This window comes from Maylandia zebra, linkage group LG9 (assembly GCF_041146795.1).
Source record: "Maylandia zebra isolate NMK-2024a linkage group LG9, Mzebra_GT3a, whole genome shotgun sequence".
NCBI lineage: Eukaryota > Metazoa > Chordata > Actinopteri > Cichliformes > Cichlidae > Maylandia > Maylandia zebra.
Genome location: NC_135175.1, coordinates 23,488,417 through 23,511,716, shown reverse-complemented (window position 1 = coordinate 23,511,716; position 23,300 = coordinate 23,488,417). Strand labels below are relative to the sequence as shown.

Sequence of the window (23,300 nt, the reverse complement as noted above, 5' to 3'; positions counted from 1 at the left end):
ATGTTTGATAGATAATGGGGTGCGCTTCAGATCACGAGCTCTTTCTCTCCTTCTCCATACCTTTCTCATCCCATCGTTCTGGTCCAAGTTAATCTTGCTTTCATCTGTCCAAAGAGTTTTTCTCCAGAAGCGTGCAGAGTCTTTTAGACACTTTCTTTCAAATTCTAATCTGGCCTTCTTGTTCTCGAGTGTAAACAGTTTGCATTTTGCTGTAAACCCCCTGTATCTGTTTTTATGAAGGCACCGCTTGATTGTAGACCTTGACAATGATACGCTTATCTCCTTCAGAGTATCCTTGACTTGATTAGAATGCAAATTTAACATTTTGAATCAACTTCAGATGTTATGTCTTCATTTTGAGCTTCTGAAAATAAGGGACTATGTAGAAAACAGGCTATAAAACAGGGAAAACTACCAAAGTATGACAAATTATGACTCGGACTGTATTAGCGCTACATTAGCTGGAAATGCTAATATCTGCAGCTTACATTAAAGCTTAAAAACAAACAAAAAAACAGATTAAAAACATTCCTTTAGTTTTTGCTCTTCTGGTTTTTGGTTTAAGAAATAGGATAATAAAGAAGCCATGATCTTCTAGTCTTAGTCTTACTGTATACAACATTCTCAAAACACATTCAGAGCTCAACAGGACAGTGTAACATCACAACTAAAGCAGCTCTGCTTCACAAACAAACAAAATAAAAGAGGGCTTATCTCTCTTGAGAAAATGAGCAATTCTGTTCATATTTCAAATCAGACTACACAGCGGTGTGTGTCTGTGTGTGTGTGTGTGTCTAGCCACAGGCTTCCTCACACTCCAAGTCCAATTACCTGTGTTAAGGCCACATCTGAGATGGGGGATTACAGCATATTATTCTAGCACAAACAGTCTTTCTACCCACCAACCTGCAGGCAGACAGACACCAGCAGCTGCGGAAGGTGTGAGAGGTGTTGCATTAGCACCTGGATGTGCGAACAGCAGACTACTGACCTTTTACCGGTGACTGATACACTACCTGGATAACTCTTCTCCTCCTGCACGCTGTCCTCAACTTTTCTCACTGTCTTTCCGCCCCTGTCTTTCACTTTGTTTGCCCTTTTTCGTGTGTCTTTCTTTCTGTGGTGTTTTATATTCTTTTCTAAATCTTTTTTTTCCATCTCCCATTTTCTCTTCTGTGGAAACACAGCCTGTCTGAGTTTGTCTCTCTGTGTTGTTTCTTTTTTTGACAGTTGATACTTTCACCAGAAGATGTTACTCAAGATGTCACCTCTTTCTCTTGACTTGTTGTCACCGCTTGAAATTTTGCATGATAAAAGTGATGCAAAAGACTCTATTTAACTTCCTCCAGGCGCCCCTCTGCTCCCCAGAAAAAGCCCTGAAAATATATCCCCCGCACTGAATCACCTTTACCAAGACTGATCTGTCACCGCAATTCTCAAAACACAATTTCATACCCTTCCGTCTTATGATTTTGATATTGCATTTTTGTCATGTGCCAGCCCCCATCCCTGTACAAATTGCTCCGCCTGAACATCCGTGAGACATACAACTTCCTTCAAGTCACCTGCCAGGGGCTCTAATTAGACTGATAAGCACTGCAACTGGAATCAGCTCTTCCTGGTAATCAGCCCCACGGAGCCCAGACAGACGGCTAAATGAGGAGGAGATGAGCCATGCAGCCCAACAGGTGTCCTTAAAAAGGCAGCGAGGTGTGCTTACACAGCCTTGTCTTTCCCTCTCCAACTACTTGAAAGTTCAGTCACAGGAGAGCTTGAAACATATAGAAAGATTTGTGCAGTTATTTATGAAATTAATCCTGAAAAAAAAAAAAAAAAAACAACTGCATGCCGGCGCTGCTGTGGTGTATAGATTTAATCATCATGCTGTGCTGCCTCACTTTTAAAAGCAATTGTTTGAGAAACTCTGCAGTAAGATGATTGATTCAGAGTGGGGAGAATTATGCGAGAGCAAACACACTAGTCAAACTGTGTATTTTGATTTTCCAATTGTGCCCCATCCTGAATGCATTTTGCGTTTTTCTTTTCCTCTTTGCAGCCACAGCTGCTCTGCTTTAGACATATAATAATGATTATCACATTTTATCCCGAAGCAAAATAATAATAAAAAAATTTTTTTAAAAAGAGAGAGCGAGGGCTGGGTGACACGTCAGGCAGGCTGAATGCAAAATGATATCACAACTAATAAAATCTCAAAAGGGAAATGTCATATTTCTCATTTTGACACCTGGCATGAGGCCGTTGTGTTACACTTTCATTTTGCACCCCCCACTCCCAGCTGTACGCGGGAAGGCAGCGCGGCGAGATTAACGGGGCGATCTGACGAGCAGCCAGGGTGCATCACGTGGACGAAGAGAGGCGGGCGGACGGACGTACGCGGCGCTCGGCCGCTTTATCCACTCTCTGAGGAGAGATGTCCGCTAACATCTGTACCGGTGGTTGGAGGGATTTGCTTAAAGGCCGCTGGCAGCAAATGTTTTCGCTTTGACATTAACCTCCCCGAGCTGAAAGCATCTCGACTCTCTCAAATAATAAAAGAAGCCTCGCAAATCTAATCTAGGTGCTCAGACAGTGCATTAGATGGAAATGGGGGGAGCTAGAGTAAACAGAAGCTCTGTATTCTTATATTGTTCATTTGATGAATCTGGACTTACTGTAAGACCAACATTAGCAGCTCAACATATATTTCATCCTGATTTAGCATCCTTTTTGGAAGATGGTGGCAACTTTTAACAGTCTCATACTGGCACATGTATTCAGTGAGAGTGCGGGCCTTACAAGAAAACCTTCAGGCAGAAAAAATCCTTTTAAACTATTGCTCTTTTGTTCCTTCGCCGCTGTTTTTTTGGTTTTGTCTTTTTCTTACTTTCACATAAATTGTGAGATTTCCCTGCTTCTCTTTGCTTTGTTTGGACTCGTTTTGAGTTTTTATTTTGTTTTTAATTTAAGAAACGATAGAGCTCATCTTTTTTTAAAAGTTCACCCTGAGAACTGAGATGGACATTTACCTCTTATTTTTGGCATCTTATAAATTAAATGATTAAGTGATTATCTAACAATGTAACCATCAGAGTAATTAATGATAGAGATACTCATTAGCTGCAACCATAATCAGCTATCAATCAACACATCAGTGATGGGATTTCAGCATATACGTATACACAGGATTGACAAGCATGATAATACACGTGTAATGAGCTCTTCGTGCCCGCTTCATCTTCTGAAGTTCAACCCGAGCATCATGAAGACGAAAGGTGATTTAAGTGACTTTGAATGTAGGATGGTTTCTAGAAAATGGTCTGAAAAAGAGAAACTATCCAGTGAGCAGCCGTTCTCTGGGTAAAAATGCCTTGTTGATGCCAGAGGTCTGAGGAAAATAGCCAGACTGTTACAAGCTGATTGGAAGGCCGCAGTAACTCAAATAGCCACTGTTAACAACCAAGGTATGCAGAAGAGCATCACAAAAAAAACATGTTGAACGTTGAAGCAGATGAGCTCCAGCAGCAGAAGCCCATACCTTGTGCCCCTCCTGTCAGCTAAGAACAGGAAACTGAAGCTACAAATTTGACATAAACAACATGAAAACATGGATCCATCCTGCAATGTATCAACAGTTAAGGTGGTGCTGGGGGTGTAATGAATTTAGGATATTGACACACTTCAGTAGTAGTGCCAAATATTAATTAGTACTAATTAAGGATCATAAATGCCACAGCCTACCTGATTATTGCTTCTGACCATGTCCATCCTTTGATGACCACAGTGTAGCTTCACTAACAGGATAATGTCACTAACCTCAGATCATCTCAAACTGGTTTCTTGAACATGACAACACGTTCAGTGTACTCAAACAGCATCTTTGGGACGTGGTGGAACGAGAGACACACGTCATGAATGTGTTGCTGACAAATCTATAGCAGCTGTTGCCGATCCTGTCGTGTCAATATGGACCATGTCTGAGCGTGGCGTACCTAATAAAGTGTCTAGTGTGTTTGTGTCTGAACTGAGTCTAAAATTTTCAGCCCGTAGCCTGATATCAGACATAATTGTGAAGTCATTACACTCGTTCCATCTTCAGCCTAACAGTAGCTCTGCTCTGTACTCTGACCAACCTCCACGTGGGAGGGTGTTCAGTTTTCCCTAACCAGTCATTAGAGACCAATGTGTCATTTTAAGGTGACCCTATAGTGCAAAGCCGTGCTAACTTCTTAGTGGCATTTTAAGAGTGGAGTGGAGTGAAAAAGCACAACAGTTCAGCATGTGCCTTTATTTTTCTCTCTGTAGCCTTACCAGAAAACAAGAAAGCGCTGGTTGTTAAAAATCTGCACAGATAGGAAGTAACTAAGCGATGATAACAGCATGAAACAGTCTGAAATCTCACTTTAATGCTCACCTCAAAATAGGGGTGTGGTAGACCTCGATTACACTAGAATAAAAATAAGATAGCAACCTCCATGCAACCAGGAAAAGCTGGTAGTTAATGAGTGATTGCACTGAATTTTTAAATGATTTTATTTAATTTCATTTTATTGCTATCTGGTTAGTTGCAAGTAGTTGTCAACTGGTGGCCCAGATGATGAGAGTGCTGCACGCTCAATCTATGAGCGACCACTTTTCGTTACAAGGCGATTTCACAGTTTGCCTGATGGGACACAACCTCTATTGGTCTGACTTAGACTGCAGGCAGTCACTCTCAGACAGGCTGACGGAGGTCTGCAATTAACTGCGATCTAATTTAATCTATAAATGCAGACAGACTGCCAATATGTTGCAATCAGTCATAGCTGTGATGATTACAACTAGTCTAGCTATCTCTGTTGTTTATAAATTTATAGTTTGTAAGTGTGTGGCTGAGAGACGGTTGAGCCTGATGTGTGGATTCTTCACAGTCCACCGGTGGCTGTCTGCTCTATCTCTGGTACAGCGTTACACTTCAGGTGTAAATAGCAACATATTTGACATTTATCACAATTAACTGCATTATTATCACAAACAGATTGCATGTTATTGCAAACCTCACTCTATCCAATCAAAAACTGATAGCAGAGTTTATTTAACTGTCTTAATGGATCAAAGTTGGTTTGAAGATGGCACCTAGTCCTCGTCTTAGAAGCATGAATTTCAAAGGGATCAGAGATCACGAGTTGATTGAACACTGTTGTAATCATTTTGATCATCCAGCAAATTTCCTAGTGTGACTTTAGCCTTAAAAAGAAGTAAATTAATTAAAGAGAGTAATTTTGGACACAGCTTAGAAATCCAAAGTTGCTCATTTTAAGTGGTCCTGTAGCTTCTCTTTTGTTTTTCTATGTTCTCATGGAGTTGCCGGGGCAGCATTGGACTCTGAGAGTTAATGGCCCTGATTTAAAGAGCACTGAAGTCCATATAAGGAGGGCAGGCCGGGTGGCGATAAATCTTTTTTCTCAGCCTGGAGATTCTGGTGTTTTGTGGTTGGGATATTTGTGTTTTTCACTCACTGATTAGTTTCCTCTTCGCATGCTTTTTGCCTTTTCTTTAACACGAGCTGATCGGTTAGCTTTAGGAAAAGAGCTGGGTTTAGCTCAAAATATAGCTCTTTATCCATTAACCCTGTATGCTTCAGTGTCACTCCAAAGGAGCTAGAACCACCGCGAGTAACAACAGTGAGTACGTGTTTATTTATCTTAAAGCATAAAAAGGAAGCTGCTTGGAGCTCATGGTTTCAGTTACAGTTAATCAAGTTACAATAGCCACTTGGTTATGTGCAGGAAACAGTTGTGTATCTATAGATTAGCACAAACGAATCTATAACACACCTTGCCCCCTCACCTAGTGGACTTTGCTCCTCTATAATAACGTTGTTTCTTGTTGCCAGTGGATAATTGAGCTACTGTCCTTTTTATGAGGACAGTTTAACATTAAATAGAGTGCACATCACTGTAATATTTCCTTCATTTGTAAATAACCCAGGTTTCTTGCGCCTGAGCAGCTGGGCATCATCTTCTAGTGGCTCAAGCGTAATAATGCGGTTTAATGTGTCATGGTCGTGGTGTTAATTGTCCTTTATTGCTCACGCATCTGCTTCCTTGGGCCACATGCGTTCGCCTGGGCGATCGTACCACATGTGTTGATGTTCACTGTCATCTATAGATTGTTTGATGATAGATCTTGTTTTAAGATTGAATCCACTTGATTACTATCAACCCATCCGCCCACCCCTGCTCACTCCACCCCCTCCATCATCCTCTCCTTCATATTGCTGACTTGAGTGATGGCGTTTGTGATTCCTAATGACAGTCGGAACAAATCTACAGTAATGAGGTCACATTAGGTTCCTTTTTTTCCCTTCCCTTTCGCTGAAATCACCCTTCACAGCTCTGTACAGTCAACCTGTTTCTCAAACTCAGACTGAGCTCTGCATTTGAGCTCCAGTGAACCGGCGTGAAACAAGCTTCCTCCAGAAGACCTCCCTGCAGCCAAAATGGACACCCTGCTCTCTTGAGCATGTCTGTTTACCCCCCTTCCAATATCCACGAATTATTTCTTGACTCACTAGAGCTTATATCCTGGTCTGATATTAATTCCACCTCTCATTTTTAAACCTTATGATGGCTTGAGCGTATTTACTTATTTTGTTAGTTTTTCTCATGTATGTGTGTATTTGCAGACTTCTTACCCGTCTCACCTTTGATAACATATTTATCTTTAGCAGAACCCATAAGAGATATGTGCACATGCTTGCATGAGCACTCACATCCACACAATGTTGTGTGTTTCTCCTGGCTTGAGCAGGATGTCTGCACCAACACATCATTACAATTCGTTCGAGCCATTAGCCTGTGCAGAGCGAATTGTGGATGAAAAGCACAACCGCACATACAGCCATATGTGCGTGTGTGTGAATATGTACAGTATGTGTACTCGTGGGTGTGCAGTGTGCCCTCCTGTGCGTCAGTGTGCATACTCAATAAGTGTGTGTGCTCAGTGATGTGGTTAGTAATGTGGAGACCTGCAGGAGACAGTCCGTGGAGAGAGCCTGCAGGATAATTGCTGCCACAGTGACAGGTAGGGCTGCCTCTGTCAGAGTTCCCTCAGTGGGGAAGCTGGGGAAGGAGCGAGTTCGTCATTCTGTGCGTGCGTGTGTGTCAGCTTCACCATTCTTTCCTCCAATAAGCATTTCCCCAGTAGGCTCCCTTCAGACAGTGGCAGCCTTCCAGATGTTTTCATCTTGTATCACATAAACATCCGAGGAAATACATCAAGCATCATTTAATCATTTGGATATTTTTAACCCCAGAAAAGAGCTCCTAGTAATCCTCCAGCTTTTAGCTGTATGTCACATATTGCATGAGTATATGCAGTGCTCTATATCGGGAGCAGTCTGGCGCTAGATGTGTAAACACTATTCAGTTGTTGAGGTTTCCCTAAAGATCGCAGTAAATGGTTTTTATGCAGAAGGGTTGCCAGCTTGTGCTTTTGGAAAAGGTCACCCAAAGATTCAGCAGCGTGGCTCTGAAGCAGGCTGGACTTCTGATGACCATGATTGCTTCAGATGCGCATTGTTTACCACATCGCTCACTGTGATCCACAAACCTATCGGCTGTTTTTGAGTGATTGTCAGATGTGATTTGCATCGCATATGTCACACATCTGCAGATTGTCATTTCTGAAAGGCGGCGTAAACGATCTAAACGTGTACCCAAGGAGAATGCGGAGTGACATCCGTGGGGTTTCTCCCACATCTGGAGGTGTCTGCCATCCAAGTCATTTGCCAGTACTGCTTCTGTTCGCTGGTCTCCTGCAGTCCGTGAAGAATTGATGTCAGCACCTATCAAAGGCAAAATGCCTATTCTACACAGAGTGTCAGAGCAGCCACAATCTATTAATCAACCAGCCGGCAAAGAAACAGATAGTGTGTATTTGTGTTTAAGCGTGTCTGTGGGCGCTCATACATCTGCACTCATCTCGGTGTATTATTCAACCATCTTTGAAAAGGGTCTCTAATAAGAGTGGATGCAATTATAAAGGTGTCATGTGCTCAGTTTGTAAAAAGGAAAGGGCCTGTAGAGTATTTGATAGCAAAGGCCGCAGCAGGGTCCGTAGCAGACACAAAGTGCCTGCTGATTGCACGACTGAAAACAGGCAGCAAACTACATTTCCTTTATTAACATCACCTGCAATGTGTTAACCGGAAAACAGGGTTTGACTTCGGCTTTGGTTTTCCGTGATTTGCAATATGTTGCGGCAGAGTTCATGAGCTGAATTCAGCTAGATATCAAAGGTTCCCGGTGTGTTGGTTTAGGCTGAATAACAGCAGTTGGTTTGTTTAGGAGCACTGTTGGCTTATCCGCAGGAAGCGATCGATCGGGGTGAATAAACAGCGAGCGAGCCAGGACCCCTGCTAGTAACAGTATGGTCCTACCATGTGACAGGCATGGTGGTATATGATTGGCACTCCTTATTGGACATTAGAGTTTAATGATGTCATAGGTATCGCCATGTTGGGTTTGCTTGGAAGGAAGATTTTTCTTTTCAGCTCTGTGTAACTCCATATTTACGTCTGAGGGATTATCTGCTATATTATTTAGTGTTAGTAGTCTATATGATCATTATTTGGATCATAGTGTTAGAGTGAGTGGATAGAGTGAGTCTGTTTGAAAATTTAATAATACTTTTAATAAATAAATAAATGTCTTACATTAAATAAAAATTCTCCTTTCACATGTTTTCGATGATTCCGAATCTCTCTTATGTGTTTGGTTCATAAAATGATGAAATTAAAAAATCAACAGATATTCACATTTGAAAAGCATCCGACAAAGATTTTTGCTTTCCTGCTGATCGCCAGAATAATGGGATTAATCATTTCATGTTTTTCTGATTGTCTGACTAAACAAGCAGTTTGAAGACATCTTGGTTCTTGGAAAGTCTGATTTCAATGTTTTTAATAAACTGAACAATTAATCAAGTCTTTGATTAAAACTGGGGGAAAAAAGGTACACTGTAAACGTCCAAAAGTTGGCTGAATTGATAAACAGTCCTAAAAGTGGATGAACTTAAAAGTCAATTGTAATATTCTGATTACAAGCTGCTTCTTAACACATTGTAAACAGTTTTACAAGACTTAGTTGATTGTTTATTTTTTTGATTATACAAAAGAAGGAATTACAACATTTTACGGCAAAGATAAAAGTTAGCTGCTCGTGGCTTTAACCAAATAAAAAAAAGAATAAATATAAATCTGAAGATGAAAAATAGTTCATTTTTTAATATTTACATGTTCATTGTTTTATTTCCAACTATAACAATGTGTATGGTATATATCGGTTCATATTCACTGTAAATCTACATTTAGATTCATGCTCCATTTGCTAAAAAGTATCCATCTGGGGATGAAAGAGAGCACAACCAGACAGCAAATCAAGGACATCAGTTCAACTCTGGCATTACTCAGTTGCTATATGTTTTGGTTATGTTTCTATTGGGGTCCTTTTAATTTGATTCAGCCAGACAAAGGCAGGACTCAAAGTGTCCTTCGTAGCTTCATGGCTACTCTGCTTCAAAGTAAGACTATACTTGCTCTTAGATATTTTCTCCTGGCAGTACAAATTTTGAAGGTACAGTGGTCCCTCGCTATAACGCAGTTCACCTTTCGCGGCCTCGCTGTTTCGCTGATTTTCTTTGGTGCAATTTTCCATTTTTTTTTCTTTATTTTTTTTCAGCACATTGTGTTCTGCATCCTGATTGCCTGTAGACCACTGTCAATCAATCAATCTCGTGCCGTGTCTCCTGTACAGTACAGAATGCGTTCCGCTTGTCAAATTGACATAAATCTTGGATCGGTAGCAGCGTCACGCTGAAGTGCTGCACTGTATGTTTGTAAGTTTTCTCCCCAACAAACACAACAGTGTCAATGAAATGTTTTGCACCGTCTAAGGCAGGGGTGTTGAACTCCAGGCCTTGAGGGCCAGTGTCCTGCAGGTTTTAGATATCACCCTGGGTCAACACACCTGAATCAAGTGATCAGTTCATTACCAGGCCTCTGGAGAACTTCAAGACATTTTGAGGAGGTAATTTAGCCATTTAAATCAGCTGTGTTGGCTCAAGGACACATCTAAAACCTGCAGGACACCGGCCCTCGAGGCCTGGAGTTCGACACCTGTGGTCTAAGGCAACCGCGGGTTTCATTATACAATACTGGACTTATTTTTCTACGAAGGTTTGAACTTTGAGAGTTTAAAGAAGAGTGAGGAGTTTTACAGCCTTAAAACATCTAAAATAATTTTAAAAAAAAATACAGCTGGCTACTTCGCGGATTTCACCTATCGCGGGTTATTTTTGGAACGTAACTCCCTCAGTAAACGAGGGACCACTGTATGCTATCCATTCATTCATTTTCTTCCACTCATTCAATCTAACGTCACACTTGGGCCCAAGTGGGCCAGTGGGTTCGAGCTTTGAGCTTGTTGCTTTGAGGCAATGGAAAGTAAAATGTTTTAGACATTTATGTTCCACGATTTTCTAAATTCCACAAAAAAATCATATTATTGTAATGAAATTGCAAAGTTAAAGCTCCAAACAATGTACTAAAATCTTTATTCTTTGCATCTATTAGTAATGTTGATCAGCTAACTTATGTTTAATAGACTCTGTTTCTATGTGAAGTGATGGTTTCATTCAGATTCTTTAGGTCAGAAATGGCTCTTTTGTTAGTGAAGGCTGCTGACCCAAGTTTTAGGCAGATGCAGGTCAGTAATTATACTTAATTATATTAAAATACGTTAAAATTACAACAGTGTTAATAAACAAGTGCGGACTAGAGTGGATGCACACAACAAAATAAATGTACTCTGGACGTACTTTTAAGTGGAGCAAAGTTAGAAGTTGGTAATGTTAATTCAGCTTTTAGTAATGCAAAAGTCAACTACTTCGTTTACTTAATTACTCTGGGATTACTGTGTTACGTTACAGTTTTTTGACCGTGCGATCTTCAGCACACTTGCTTTGATTTTCTGTGTTTTAGTTTTGATGTAACGCTCGTGAGTTAATCTGTTAGCTCGTAATGTCACTCAGCGGTGGCATTAAAGTGTCTTGTTTTTATCGACGCACTCTTTTCTTCTCCTGCCTTGTTCCTCTCTTTCATTTGTAGCTTTCCTCAGAGGTGCAGGTGCTTTGATTTGGCGTCTTGATTTTTTATAAGCCGAGGAGAAGAATAACAATCGGCACTCACGAACGAGGAAAGGCAGAGCAGAGTTTCTCTGTGGGTTTCTCTAAAGAGAAATTGTGCCTGCGCTCAAATACTCGTATTTATTCAGTTATTTACAGGATGTTTGTGTCTCCTGCGCAATATTCCCTTTGATAAATTTCACAGAAGGTTAAAAAAAAAGAAGAAAAATAGAGAGCGCGAGAGACAGGATGAACAAATAAGCTTTCTAAACGCAACAGCAATATCCGTGAGCTGATTTACATTTTGATAAGCATCTGCGTACCGATGTAAAGGGGTCACATGCATGTTACATATGATACGTGTAATGAATATGCTGCCGCACGGAAATCAGCGCCACGGCTCGTCGTACACCGAGCTATGAAGGAATATTATTGTTTTTGTTTCTCCGCCCAGGTTTTTGACTGAAAAATGGGTTGCCATGCATCTTATCTGTCAGGGGGATCAGGTGCATCTCCCCTCCCTCTCCCTCCCACCCCTCTCCTCCTTTCTTCAGTCTCTACCTCTGATAGGTAGAGACAGTCATCATATGTGCGGGGGGAAAGTGATGGGCGGAATGGCAGCTTTAATATCGGAGCGATTGCCTGCTGATAAGGCTAACGGCTGTGGAGAGGCGTGAGCGTCAGCCCTCCCCTGCAATAAACACTTTCATTTTGTTTGGTTGGAGTGACGGATGGAGTGATGGAAGTGGTGAATATGGACGACCTGAGGAACAGAGGAGGGAGGAGGGGCGGATAGATAGATGGAACGGCTGTGGATGTTATTCAATATTAACAGATCAATCAGGGGCTAGTGAAATATGCATTTTGTCAACTGTATACCCCCATTTGGCCAAAGAGGCAACATAACGATCATGTGACAGTGCCGGCTGCTGTGCTGTGTTGAAATACAAAATACTTACAGCCTCCAGTGGGTGATTTGTCTCCTGATGCTGAATTTATATTGCTTCTAACAATAACAACCCTGTCGTAAATCAGGAAAATGAATATATATATGTATATTCATGACTTTAAGCTCTGATGACTTCATGATAATCATTTCTGAATCGCTATTAGAATCTATGATGAGGAAGCACAATTGCTCCAGTTTTCAGCATATGGTGTAGAAAAGCAACGTTTTAATCAAATTAAATCTCGCCACTGGATAATTTTTGTCGAGCACATGTGCTACGGAGCAATTTAAAGATTTAAAGGTCACATAAAATCAAGCGTAAATGTTTGCTTGCCTCTTTTTTTTCTTAATATATATCTTTCTTTCGGCGTGCTTTTCGAGAAAATGAACCAATTCTTTTGATTGAGTTGGCCTTTTCCTTTTCTTTAACAAGTCCTTGGCAACTTTAATTTGAGCATTTCTTCACTCTTTCTATTTACTTAGCTGAACTGTGCGATTTTTAACACGAGGGTTTAAATCAAAGCACGTGTCCTAGAGTACTTTTACAACCAACTCTAATTTTCAATGGATTTTCCACACAATCCAGCAAATTTGACACGTTATATGAAATCCATTGTGTTGTGTCAAGTTTTCTAGCGAAACATCTTCAGTTTTGACCTTTGTGTATTTTAACTGCGGCCTTCTCTCTTATTTATTATACTTACAGGGACAAGGACAATGCTGAAAATAGAAAATGTTCCTTCTCATGTGGAGACTAAAACAATTTCAAATACACTTCATGTATTTTTTTAAAGCACTTCTTGAACAGCAAATATGTCAGAAAAACTGGTGTCTCAGTTTACAGAACGGCCAAACTAACCTGCAGTTGTTATTAACTGCAGCTGTGATCGGATTTCATGTTCCATATGGCGCGTGGAGTTTTCCACTCAGCAGTGGGGCACTGAAAAATTATTACCTTACAGGGAAAGCTTCCTTTATCCTCCTTCTTTTACTCCCTCGCAAAAATTAAAAATTTCCTTTGCTTTCCCGTACCCACATTACAGTTGTAGAGTAGTAGCTAAGGCTGCTACACAGATCGGTGATTTTCAGGCATTTTATGCAAAAAGGGACATCAAAGGGCAAGACAAAATTTCAAGACAGTGTCATCTGACATGTCGTCAGTCCTTCTGTGGGTTGTATTGTCAGATGAAGGCACTTTTGACAGCCTCTTACATCCTGTCAAGGGGGGCCGTGACAAAAACATGAAAAGCATCCATTTACCCAAGCCCCAAGCAGCCACAAAAGCAACTTATTAACATACAATAAAAGCTGTATTTATTCATCAGCAGTCTTAGAGATGCACAAATATAAATTAGCACTACATGAATTAAGCTAACTTAACTAATAGAAACAAACCAAAATACAAAAGTGAACATAAACAAGAGAAAACTGTTCCAAAAATAAAGGAAGGGCAGTTCAGGTCTACTTAATCCTTCAGTGGCAGGTTACAAATCAGCATCAGTGTGGCTGGTTGAGAGATGGGGAAGTGAATGCTCTTTTGCTGCAGGTGGCAGTCATTTTGGTTTAGCTTCTTATTCGGTCGTTAAGTCTGACGTCATTAGCCGTGTCTGGGCCCAAACTCCGCTGCAGGTCCCAAAGTCAAACGATCACTGCAGCATTACTGAGAGTTAAAAACTGTCTAAATTCTTTCATCTGTAATAAAATGATCAGCTCCTCTATCAGGTGTAACAGTTAAGTTTAACATCCAGGCATCCATTAAAACAGAATTTATTAAATTTAACAGAGTTAGCAGGAAGTTAGCTCGCTAGGTTCACCTAAACATGACATACCATGTTCTGACTGAGAGATTTCTGGAAAAAATTAAAACGTACAGCTCTGCTATCACTTCCAACATAAATGAAGACAGGAAAGTAAACAGCAGTGACTTCTGTAGGGTTACTGAAGTTGGACTAGCTGGTATACAATGATGTGCTACATGATCGCTAGCTACACAGCTTTATTGGCATAATATAAACAGTGAAGCTGGAGAATGAATGCTAACTTTTTTCCACTCAGTGGTTCGGGACAAATGCAATCCCATGTCGGGATGCTGTAAACGGACCAAACTTCATTCGGGAGAACAACTGAGATAATCCATCTACGAGGTTAGTCATTAATATACTGCTGCAAGGCTGGGCTATCCGATTGTTAAGTGATGATGTGACGAATCCTACTTCCGGGCCTAAAGTAGTCTGCGTTTAATATGGCTTTTGTGTTGTTAACATGTTTAATGTTATGTATTTTCTTCTATTTAATCTCAAAAAGCTCCTAAAACAGTCAGTGATCACTGTTGGCCTCTCTCGGCTTTTATTACCACTAATCATTTATTTAAGCTCAGTTTTTAAAACCTTAGGATGTCACTACAGCCCAGCCCATGCAGCAGTATATGAATGACTAACCTCATATTGTGGATGGATTATCTCAGTTGTTCTCCTGGCTGAAGTTTGGTCCTTTTACAGCATCCTGCCAGGCGATTACATTTGTTCCTGACCACCGAGAACACTCACGTTAACTTTTATTGAGTGGAGAAAAAGTTAGCTTGTTTATATTATGCTAACATAGCTGTGTCGCTAGCGGTCACGTAGCACATCATTATATACCAGCTAGCCCAACTTCAGTAACCCTACAAATGTCACTGCTGTTTAGTTTTCTGTCTTCATTTATGCTGGAAGTGATAACAGAGCTGTACGTTTTAATTTGTTTCCAAAACCCCGCAGTAAGGACATGCTATATTGTATTTACAGTGGGGCAAAAAAGTATTTAGTCAGCCACCGATTGTGCAAGTTCCCCCACTTAAAATGATGACAGAGGTCAGTAATTTGCACCAGAGGTACACTTCAACTGTGAGAGACAGAATGTGAAAAAAAAATCCATGAATCCACATGGTAGGATTTGTAAAGAATTTATTCGTAAATCAGGGTGGAAAATAAGTATTTGGTCACCTCAAACAAGGAAAATCTCTGGCTCTCACAGACCTGTAACGTCTTCTGTAAGAAGCTTTTCTGTCCCCCACTCGTTACCTGTGTGAATGGCACCTGTTTGAACTCATCATCTGTATAAAAGACACCTGTCCACAGCCTCAAACAGTCAGACTCCAAAATCCGCCATGGCCAAGACCAAAGAGCTTTCGAAGGACACCAGGAAAAGTATTGTAGAGCTGTACCAGACTGGGAAGAGTGAATCTACAATAGGCAAGCAGCTTGGTGTGAAAAAATCAACTGTGGGAGCAATCATCAGAAAATGGAAGACATACAAGACCACTGATAATCTCCCTCGATCTGGGGCTCCACACAAGATCTCATCCCGTGGGGTCAAAATGATCATGAGAACGGGGAGCAAAGATCCCAGAACCACACGGGGGGACCTGGTGAATGACCTGCAGAGAGCTGGGACCAAAGTAACAAAGGTCACCATCAGTAACACACTACAACGGCAGGGAATCAAATCCCGCAGTGCCAGACGTGTTCCGCTGCTGAAGCCAGTGCAGGTCCAGGCCCGTCTGAAGTTTGCCAGAGAGCACATGGATGATACAGCAGAGGATTGGGAGAATGTCATGTGGTCAGATGAAACCAAAGTAGAACTTTTTGGTATAAACTCAACTCGTCATGTTTGGAGGAAGAAGAATACTGAGTGGCATCCCAAGAACACCATACCTACTGTGAAGCATGGGGGTGGAAACATCATGCTATGGGGCTGTTTTTCTGCCAAGGGGACAGGACGACTGATCCGTGTTAAGGACAGAATGAATGGGGCCATGTATCGTGAGATTTTGAGCCAAAACCTCCTTCCATCAGTGAGAACTTTGAAGATGAAACGAGGCTGGGTCTTCCAACATGACAATGATCCAAAACACACCGCCCGGGCAACAAAGGAGTGGCTCCGTAAGAAGCATTTGAAAGTCCTGGAGTGGCCTAGCCAGTCTCCAGACCTCAACCCCATAGAAAATCTGTGGCGGGAGTTGAAAGTCCGTGTTGCTCGGCGACAGCCCCAAAACATCAATGCTCTCGAGAAGATCTGCATGGAGGAATGGGCCAAAATACCAGCTACTGTGTGTGCAAACCTGGTAAAGACCTATAGTAAACGTTTGACCTCTGTTATTGCCAACAAAGGTTATGTTACAAAGTATTGAGTTGTATTTTTGTTATTGACCAAATACTTATTTTCCACCCTGATTTACGAATAAATTCTTTACAAATCCTACCATGTGGATTCATGGATTTTTTTTCACATTCTGTCTCTCACAGTTGAAGTGTACCTCTGGTGCAAATTACTGACCTCTGTCATCATTTTAGGTGGGGGAACTTGCACAGTCGGTGGCTGACTAAATACTTTTTTGCCCCACTGTAGATAGAAGCTAGCGAGCTAACTCCCTGCTAACTTCTAACTCCGTTAAATGTCATAAATTCCGTTTTCATGGATGCCTGGATGTTAAACTCAATTGTTACACCTGGTAGAGCAGAACGCTGATCATTTTATTAAAGATGAAAGACTTTAGACAGTTTTTCAACTCTCAGTAATGCCATAGTGATCGTTTGATAAATGGACCTGCAGCGGAGTTTAGGTCCAGACACGACTAGTGACTAGGGCTGGGTATCGTCACTGATTTCTAGAATCGATTCAATTCCGATTCACAAGGTCCCAAATCGATTCGATCCACGATTCGATTTAATTCGATTCGATTCGATTTAAATCTGGGAAATTTTGACAGTCAGAAGTATAATTCAGATCAGAACATTTACATATTTTTGTATCTATAAAAAGGAAGCTGACACTCGCAAGACTTTATCCAAGGTGTGAGCATCACAGCAGATGCCTTTGTGTCAAAGTAGCTGAAGATAAAACACAGAAAAACATGAAGGTGATTTTCCTGGCCTGGGATTTTATAAAAATATTCTGCAGTACATCAAAAACGAAAGAAAACCATTAATTAATGAACATTACCACTGACGTTACAGCGGTTTTATTAGACACACGGCTAAGCATTTTGCATTTTGAATAATATTAAAAAGTTTAAATTTGTTCAGTATTGAACAGCAGAAATGAGGTTTTCTTTTCGGAAGAATGTAAAAGGGAAAAAACAGCGGCCGACAGCGCTGTAAACAACAGTAGACTTGTGCATAACAAGCAAGCGAATAATGAAGAAAGCGAAACTGTTCGAGAGAGAGAGAGAGGGTGGGAGGGAGAGAGGGGGAGGGAGAGAGGGAGAGAGAGAGAGAGAGCTGCGCATCGCAATGGAAGCAAAACAGTAAAAGAGTGAATTCATGACGATGTTTATGTGAAGCGTTTGGATCTTCTTTTGCTGCTGGTTCGGTCAATATTGTTTGGAGAGAGATCAAACTAACAGCTTTAGAATCAGCGCATAAAGGGCGTGAACACAAAGCGCGGACCCGGATCAGTGAGCTGTCGGCTTTCAGCCCCGACTGTGAGAAAGGCGACATCTAACTGATTCTGATCCGCGGGTCGCGCTGTGTGTTTAAGTCTATGTGCAGAATCCCTGTACCTGCTCTCATTTACTGTTTGGTGGTTCTTGAAATTTTGTGAGATGTCACCAGAGATTCTGGCATTTCGGACAAAATAAATTTATATTAAAAAATCGATTCAGGATTTTAATGAATCGATTTTACGTTATCCAAGCCAGAATCGATTTTAATCGATGAATCGATTATAAAAACCCACCCCTACTAGTGACATCAGACTGAACAACCGGATAGTTACATCCTAAGGCTTTAAAAATGAGCTTTAAAACGAATAGCGGCAATGAAAATGGAGAGAGACCGACAGTGATCACAGACTGTTTTTAGGGGCTTGTTGAGATTAAATAGAACAAGATACAAAGCATTAAAACATGTTAAAAACACAAGAACCTTATTAAGCGCAGAGTAATTTGGGTCGGGAGCAGGATTCAACACGTCATCACTTAAAGACCGGATAGACCTCAGGATGAAGCCAATCAGCTGTAAGCTGTGCACTGGCTGCACCAACCACATACCCACCTTACCCACACTATGCAGATCTTAAATTAAATACAACAGAAGTTGTAACACGGGTCATTTGCAGCATCTGGACTTACTATAATACTATAGTGTAATACAGTTTTGCTTTCTTTCTTTGTCTTCTTTGAGATTTTCACACAGCCTTGACGCCTCTGACTCAGATACAGCATTTTTTTGCAGCAAGTTGGTTTCCTTCCCTTGCTCAGTCTTATTAGCATTAGCTAGCTTCTCCCAGCACAGGATGCCTTCATGGTGAAGGCTATTAACCCCCCCCCCCCCATTTTCAGCAAAAGGCAAAAGTTTGTTTGCTTGTCTTTCTCTTTTCTTTAGCTGGTGGGTTTTCTGCATTGGTGGTTGGTTGTGGTTTGTTCACAAAAAGGTGATTGATTTTCTTTCTCATTAATCTCTGCTGTCAGTCAGGGCCTTGATCTTGATGTGTCTTGCTTTCATAATTCCCACCATCAAGTGACTGCATGACAAGACTTGGGCTCCCTTTGATAGGATTTTTTTTAGGATAACTGAGTGCATACGAAGTACTGGTACACTAATTTGCAATTCATTTTTCATTTTTTGTTGAGTTGTATATTGCAATACTAATGAATAGTACTGAAAATCCTACGCTACTCCATTTGGTGACCAGAGTTTGAAGAAAAAGGCAGAAAACAAGGTTTGCAGCCAGTATTTCAGTCTTTTTTCAGTATTTCTAGTCTTTTTAATATTTTCTCTTGAAACTATTGTCCTTGTACATAATTTCTCTCAAAGCCACTTGAAAATGGAACACATTCAAACACATATGAAAACTGCAGAACATGAGATGATTTGGCTAATATGACTTGGAAACCAAAAAGATCAAATGCACAGCAGGGATCAGATCTCAGTATTAGAGATCTGACTAAATAGACTCAGACAATGTCTATTAAAATGGCTGGAGGAGGCTCTCTGAAATGAGACCTGACATCTCTTTTCCACAGTCTGTCAGGACTATTTGGTGGCTAATTTGAAGTCTACAAAATCAGCGTGTGTGTGTATCTTTGAGAAAAAGAAAAAGAGAGTGAGCTCCAGTGGGAGGTTAATATAAGGGGTGACCAGAAAGAGATCCGGTTGGCTGTTATCGGTGCAGTCGGCGAGAGAACAAGCTACCTCTTGGCTGCATTCTCTCTGCAGCCCAAATCCATCCAGGTGCCAGCTAATTAGCTTGGCAAGTACATTGTATTTATATTTAAAGTGGCTGTTGTTGGACTGTCCTTCCCCTCAGGTTGATTGGAGAGGTTTTAGCTTTGATTCACAAGTATACTGACCTTCAGGCTTCTTTGGTTTCATTGGAAGACGCTTAATGTCAGCTTGTCAGTCAAACCTTGAGCTGCAGACTCTGTGACACGTGTTGATTCCTGGATAATCTTTCGTAGTTTGACTCATGATGTGTTGTGACCCTCAGAGGGGTCCTCATTAGGACCAAAACGCTGCATGACCTTTAAGCAGCTTCACCTCCCTCCGCCACCTACGCCCTCACCCAGCTGGGCCCAATTACCTTGCTCATTACCCCCCTTCTAAACAGCACCGGGACTGAGCAGGTACTGTCGCTATCTATGGAGAGCCAATATGTCTGTGACTAAATACAGGGGTGGCAGCATGAAATGAAAATGAGTTCCATCTTGGAGACATGCCAGCTGAAGACTTTTCTCCTCTCACTAATGGCAGGAGATTTTCTTCCCCTCCTTTTTGTCTTCTTTTATGTGGCACTCTTCTTCAGAGACTTTGAATGTATATTTGACCTTTCCGGCTCTCTCTCAGCCTTCTTTATGCTCCTTTTTAGCCATCTTTCAGAAAACCCCGGCTGACAACTAAAATATAAGATGCCCCCTTCGCTGCCATGTTGATGAGATGATAGGATGATCAATGTTTGCAGGATCCTTAATAACCAGACAGTGAAAAGGCGACAGAGGAAGAGCCAGGGAGATGGATGATTATCCTAAAAGTAGCATCCTTAATTAGATAGAATTCTGCATACATTGTGGACTGAGTGGAATCACTGGGATAGATTAAAATACTAATTAAACAGGCCCTTGCCAAATTTGGAGTGTGAGGTGGGGTTCAGCTCTTCAGGGTCATTTGCATAGCCTTCATCTGGGGAAATGGGATTTAAAGGACCTGCTCTCTTTCTCCCTTTAACTGCACTCTTTTTCCTTTCCCCCTCCCATTACCAATCACATTCACATGCTAACCAACTCAATTAATATTATGCTCTATTTTCCCTTTCACTCTATAATTTGGCATAATCTATTAAGGTCCCCTTTGATTTTGTTTTCCAATATAAATGTTTCTATCAAAGTGAGGAAGGGGTGTTAAGCACAGGGAGGCGGAAAAAGTCGGCAGAACGTGTGATCTTGGATGATGGATATTTAAGATTGCCTCACTTTAGTTTGATTTGCATGAGAATATCCTTGGCGAACAAAGCTTTGGAAATAGCATGCCATATTTGATTAGATCAGTAGATCTGAGGATCAAACTCGGGTGGTGTATTAATTACTGGAAGAACAAAGGCAGGAGCTCAAGTTATTGTGTGCTGCGAATCCACAAGCACTTCATGTGCTGTCTGATAATCTTCAGTAGGTCTGGCATGATATGTTTGAGGATAGCGGTACAATCGTTTTAGCCTTGCTAGCTGTTCATCACTTTTCCCCATTATAAAACTGATAGCCTTGATATTTTTACTTTTATATTTGGGGTTTCTCAAAAATTACAGAGTTGACTTCAGCTCTAGTGTGACTATGGATGCATTGAAAACTTAATAAAAACGTAACATACATAAAAACGTCTGGCGTCATTGTAACACACCCAAAGAAAGATTCTAGGTCTGACCAACCGTCTCAGTCGTGGGCAAAAAGATGACAGTCAATAAAATTCTAAAAGATAATTTATTGACAAAAAAATATCAAGAGATAAAAGATAAAACAGTCCAGTGTCCCATTTATGAATCATATAAAAACACACAGTCCCAAGGCCAGAGCCCGCTGTGCCACACGGCCAGTTGCACTCCACGTGTTGCCTTTAACAGGGTTAGAAGTTGTCCTTGGAGACCCACCACCCTGCAAGCATATAGCCAGTGGTCACTCCAGCCTCTGCAACTCTGCTACCTTTAGGCTGTGGCATATAATAGGCCCTGGCCTGCACAGAGAGACAAAACGACACAGCAGTGTTTGTAGTGTGGGCTATAAGTAGACCAGTGTATCAGTGCAATCAAGTACACCTGCCTCTAATTAGTCCAACCCCATTCCAGCCATTGGCTCACCAAAAATGTGACACACACACACAAAACCACTCCCAACCCAGTGCAACTTCACACAATAATATGGAGCTGAATTAACACAGGCACATTAGTCTACCATGTTACATCATCATCACTGAGTTTTCCCAGTGGTGTAAAAATGGTGCGACAGGTGCGTCAATTAGCAAATGTTAGCATCACTGACTGTAAATAACAGACTGCCTCAGTGACATCACCTGTCAGTTTGTGTTTTCCTGTCTTGAGTATTTTGACCCTGACGACACATTCGCTCTCACACAGTGTAGCCCTCAAACATGCACACGCAACATTTTTCTTGTAAACATGCAAGAAAACCTGAAACCAGCAATTAAGACCAAAATATTTATACAGATCACATGTCAAGTAAAAAGTTTCTCACAGATTTCTATGCAAACAAATTTTCTGATCTAAAGAGTCGCCCCCTGGTGGCCGTTAAAAACAATGCAGATTTGCACAACCAGAAGTGCCGCCTTTTATATGCAATCTATGGTTAACATACACACCAAAATAGGATATTGAACATTATGCATGCCACAGCTTCATTTTATGCAGTGCATGCAATATGCATAAGCCTTTCAGCTACATTATGCTGCCATATCCTCCCAAAAATCATAGACTCACAGCAGATAACAGCTCTACAGACCAAGTAATCAAATGAGGCATTGCATGGTGAGTGCTATCATTATAAACAGGATGTCTGTTCACATTTTGTATTAATCTTAAATATCATTGCACATCACTGTTAGCATGCTGGAACTATTAGTATTAGCTTATACAATTACTGTGTCCAAGTCCAGTCTCATGCTCCCTCAACTCGGATTTCCTACTCCGTGAGACACAGCAGACCCACCAACTCCAAGTTAGCAATCCAAGATGGCAGCAGTGATTGAATCAGTAGTAAAACTGTAAAACCTTTAAGCTATATTTAGAGCAATGACCAGGCCCTAACTCTGTGTTTTGTCCTTTCTTCTTATGGTCTACTTTTTCTTTTCCCTTCACCCCCAAGCAGATGGCCGTCCCTCCTTGACCCTAGTTCTGCCAGAGGTTTCTTCCTGTTAAAAGGGAGTTTTTCCTTCCCACTGTCGCAAAGTGCTCAATTGTAAGAGGGTCACTTGATTGCTGGTTTTTTTTTTTCCTCAGGGTGTTTTTACCTTGCTGTAAAAGGTGTCTTGCGGCGACTTGTTGTGACTTGACACTATATAAATAAATGTAAATTTACTGTATAACAATACAGCCAATACTCCAGTACATTTAGCACTAGAAACTAGGTGTTGTGCATCCTGCATGCTGTATTCAATGTTAAACCACATCAAGTATTTCATCAATGCAATAGTTTGCAATGCACTTTATGGTGCTCTGTGCTACATGTGAAATCCAAAGACCGTGGAAAGTATCCCAAAGTTCAGGTGTGGAAATGTACCTTTTACCTAACCCTAACCTGTTGTTACCTGTTAAAGGCCTACTAATAATTCATTCCTGCCAAAGTACCACAATAGACTGCTGGCTACTGCTGTCTTACCCCAGAGATTGTTTTCCCTTCGCTCTCGATGAAGATTGTCTGGCTCTATGTGTGGGCTGTACATTTTCTATGACCAGTTTGACATCTGACTCAGCCTGATATATCCATTGCATCATTCTCACTTTCACTGTCCACTTGTTCTGCTGCAGGAACTGAAAAATCTGCTACTTTGTCATCCACTGCTCATATTCAACACCTCCTCTGCTTTTGTCTCCCCATGCAGTCCAACAGAAGCAGCAGCTGGAGAAGGAGACGGGCCTGAAGATAGTGGAGGCTGGAGTTAGTGATGTAAGTAAAACTCACTAAAAATATCTGCTATCCAGCTATGTGTGT

General features: G+C 41.2%; 1 protein-coding gene across 1 annotated transcript in view; it reads left to right on the top strand.

The window, feature by feature from the left end:
• Positions 1-23,300, top strand: part of ptprn2 (protein tyrosine phosphatase receptor type N2) — a 152,425-nt gene that overhangs the window by 72,279 nt on the left and 56,846 nt on the right. Inside the window, exon 11 of the mRNA XM_004546830.6 lies at positions 23,191-23,255. Within this exon, the coding sequence (XP_004546887.1) occupies positions 23,191-23,255 (65 nt within the window). The remainder of the gene's footprint in view (positions 1-23,190; positions 23,256-23,300) is intronic.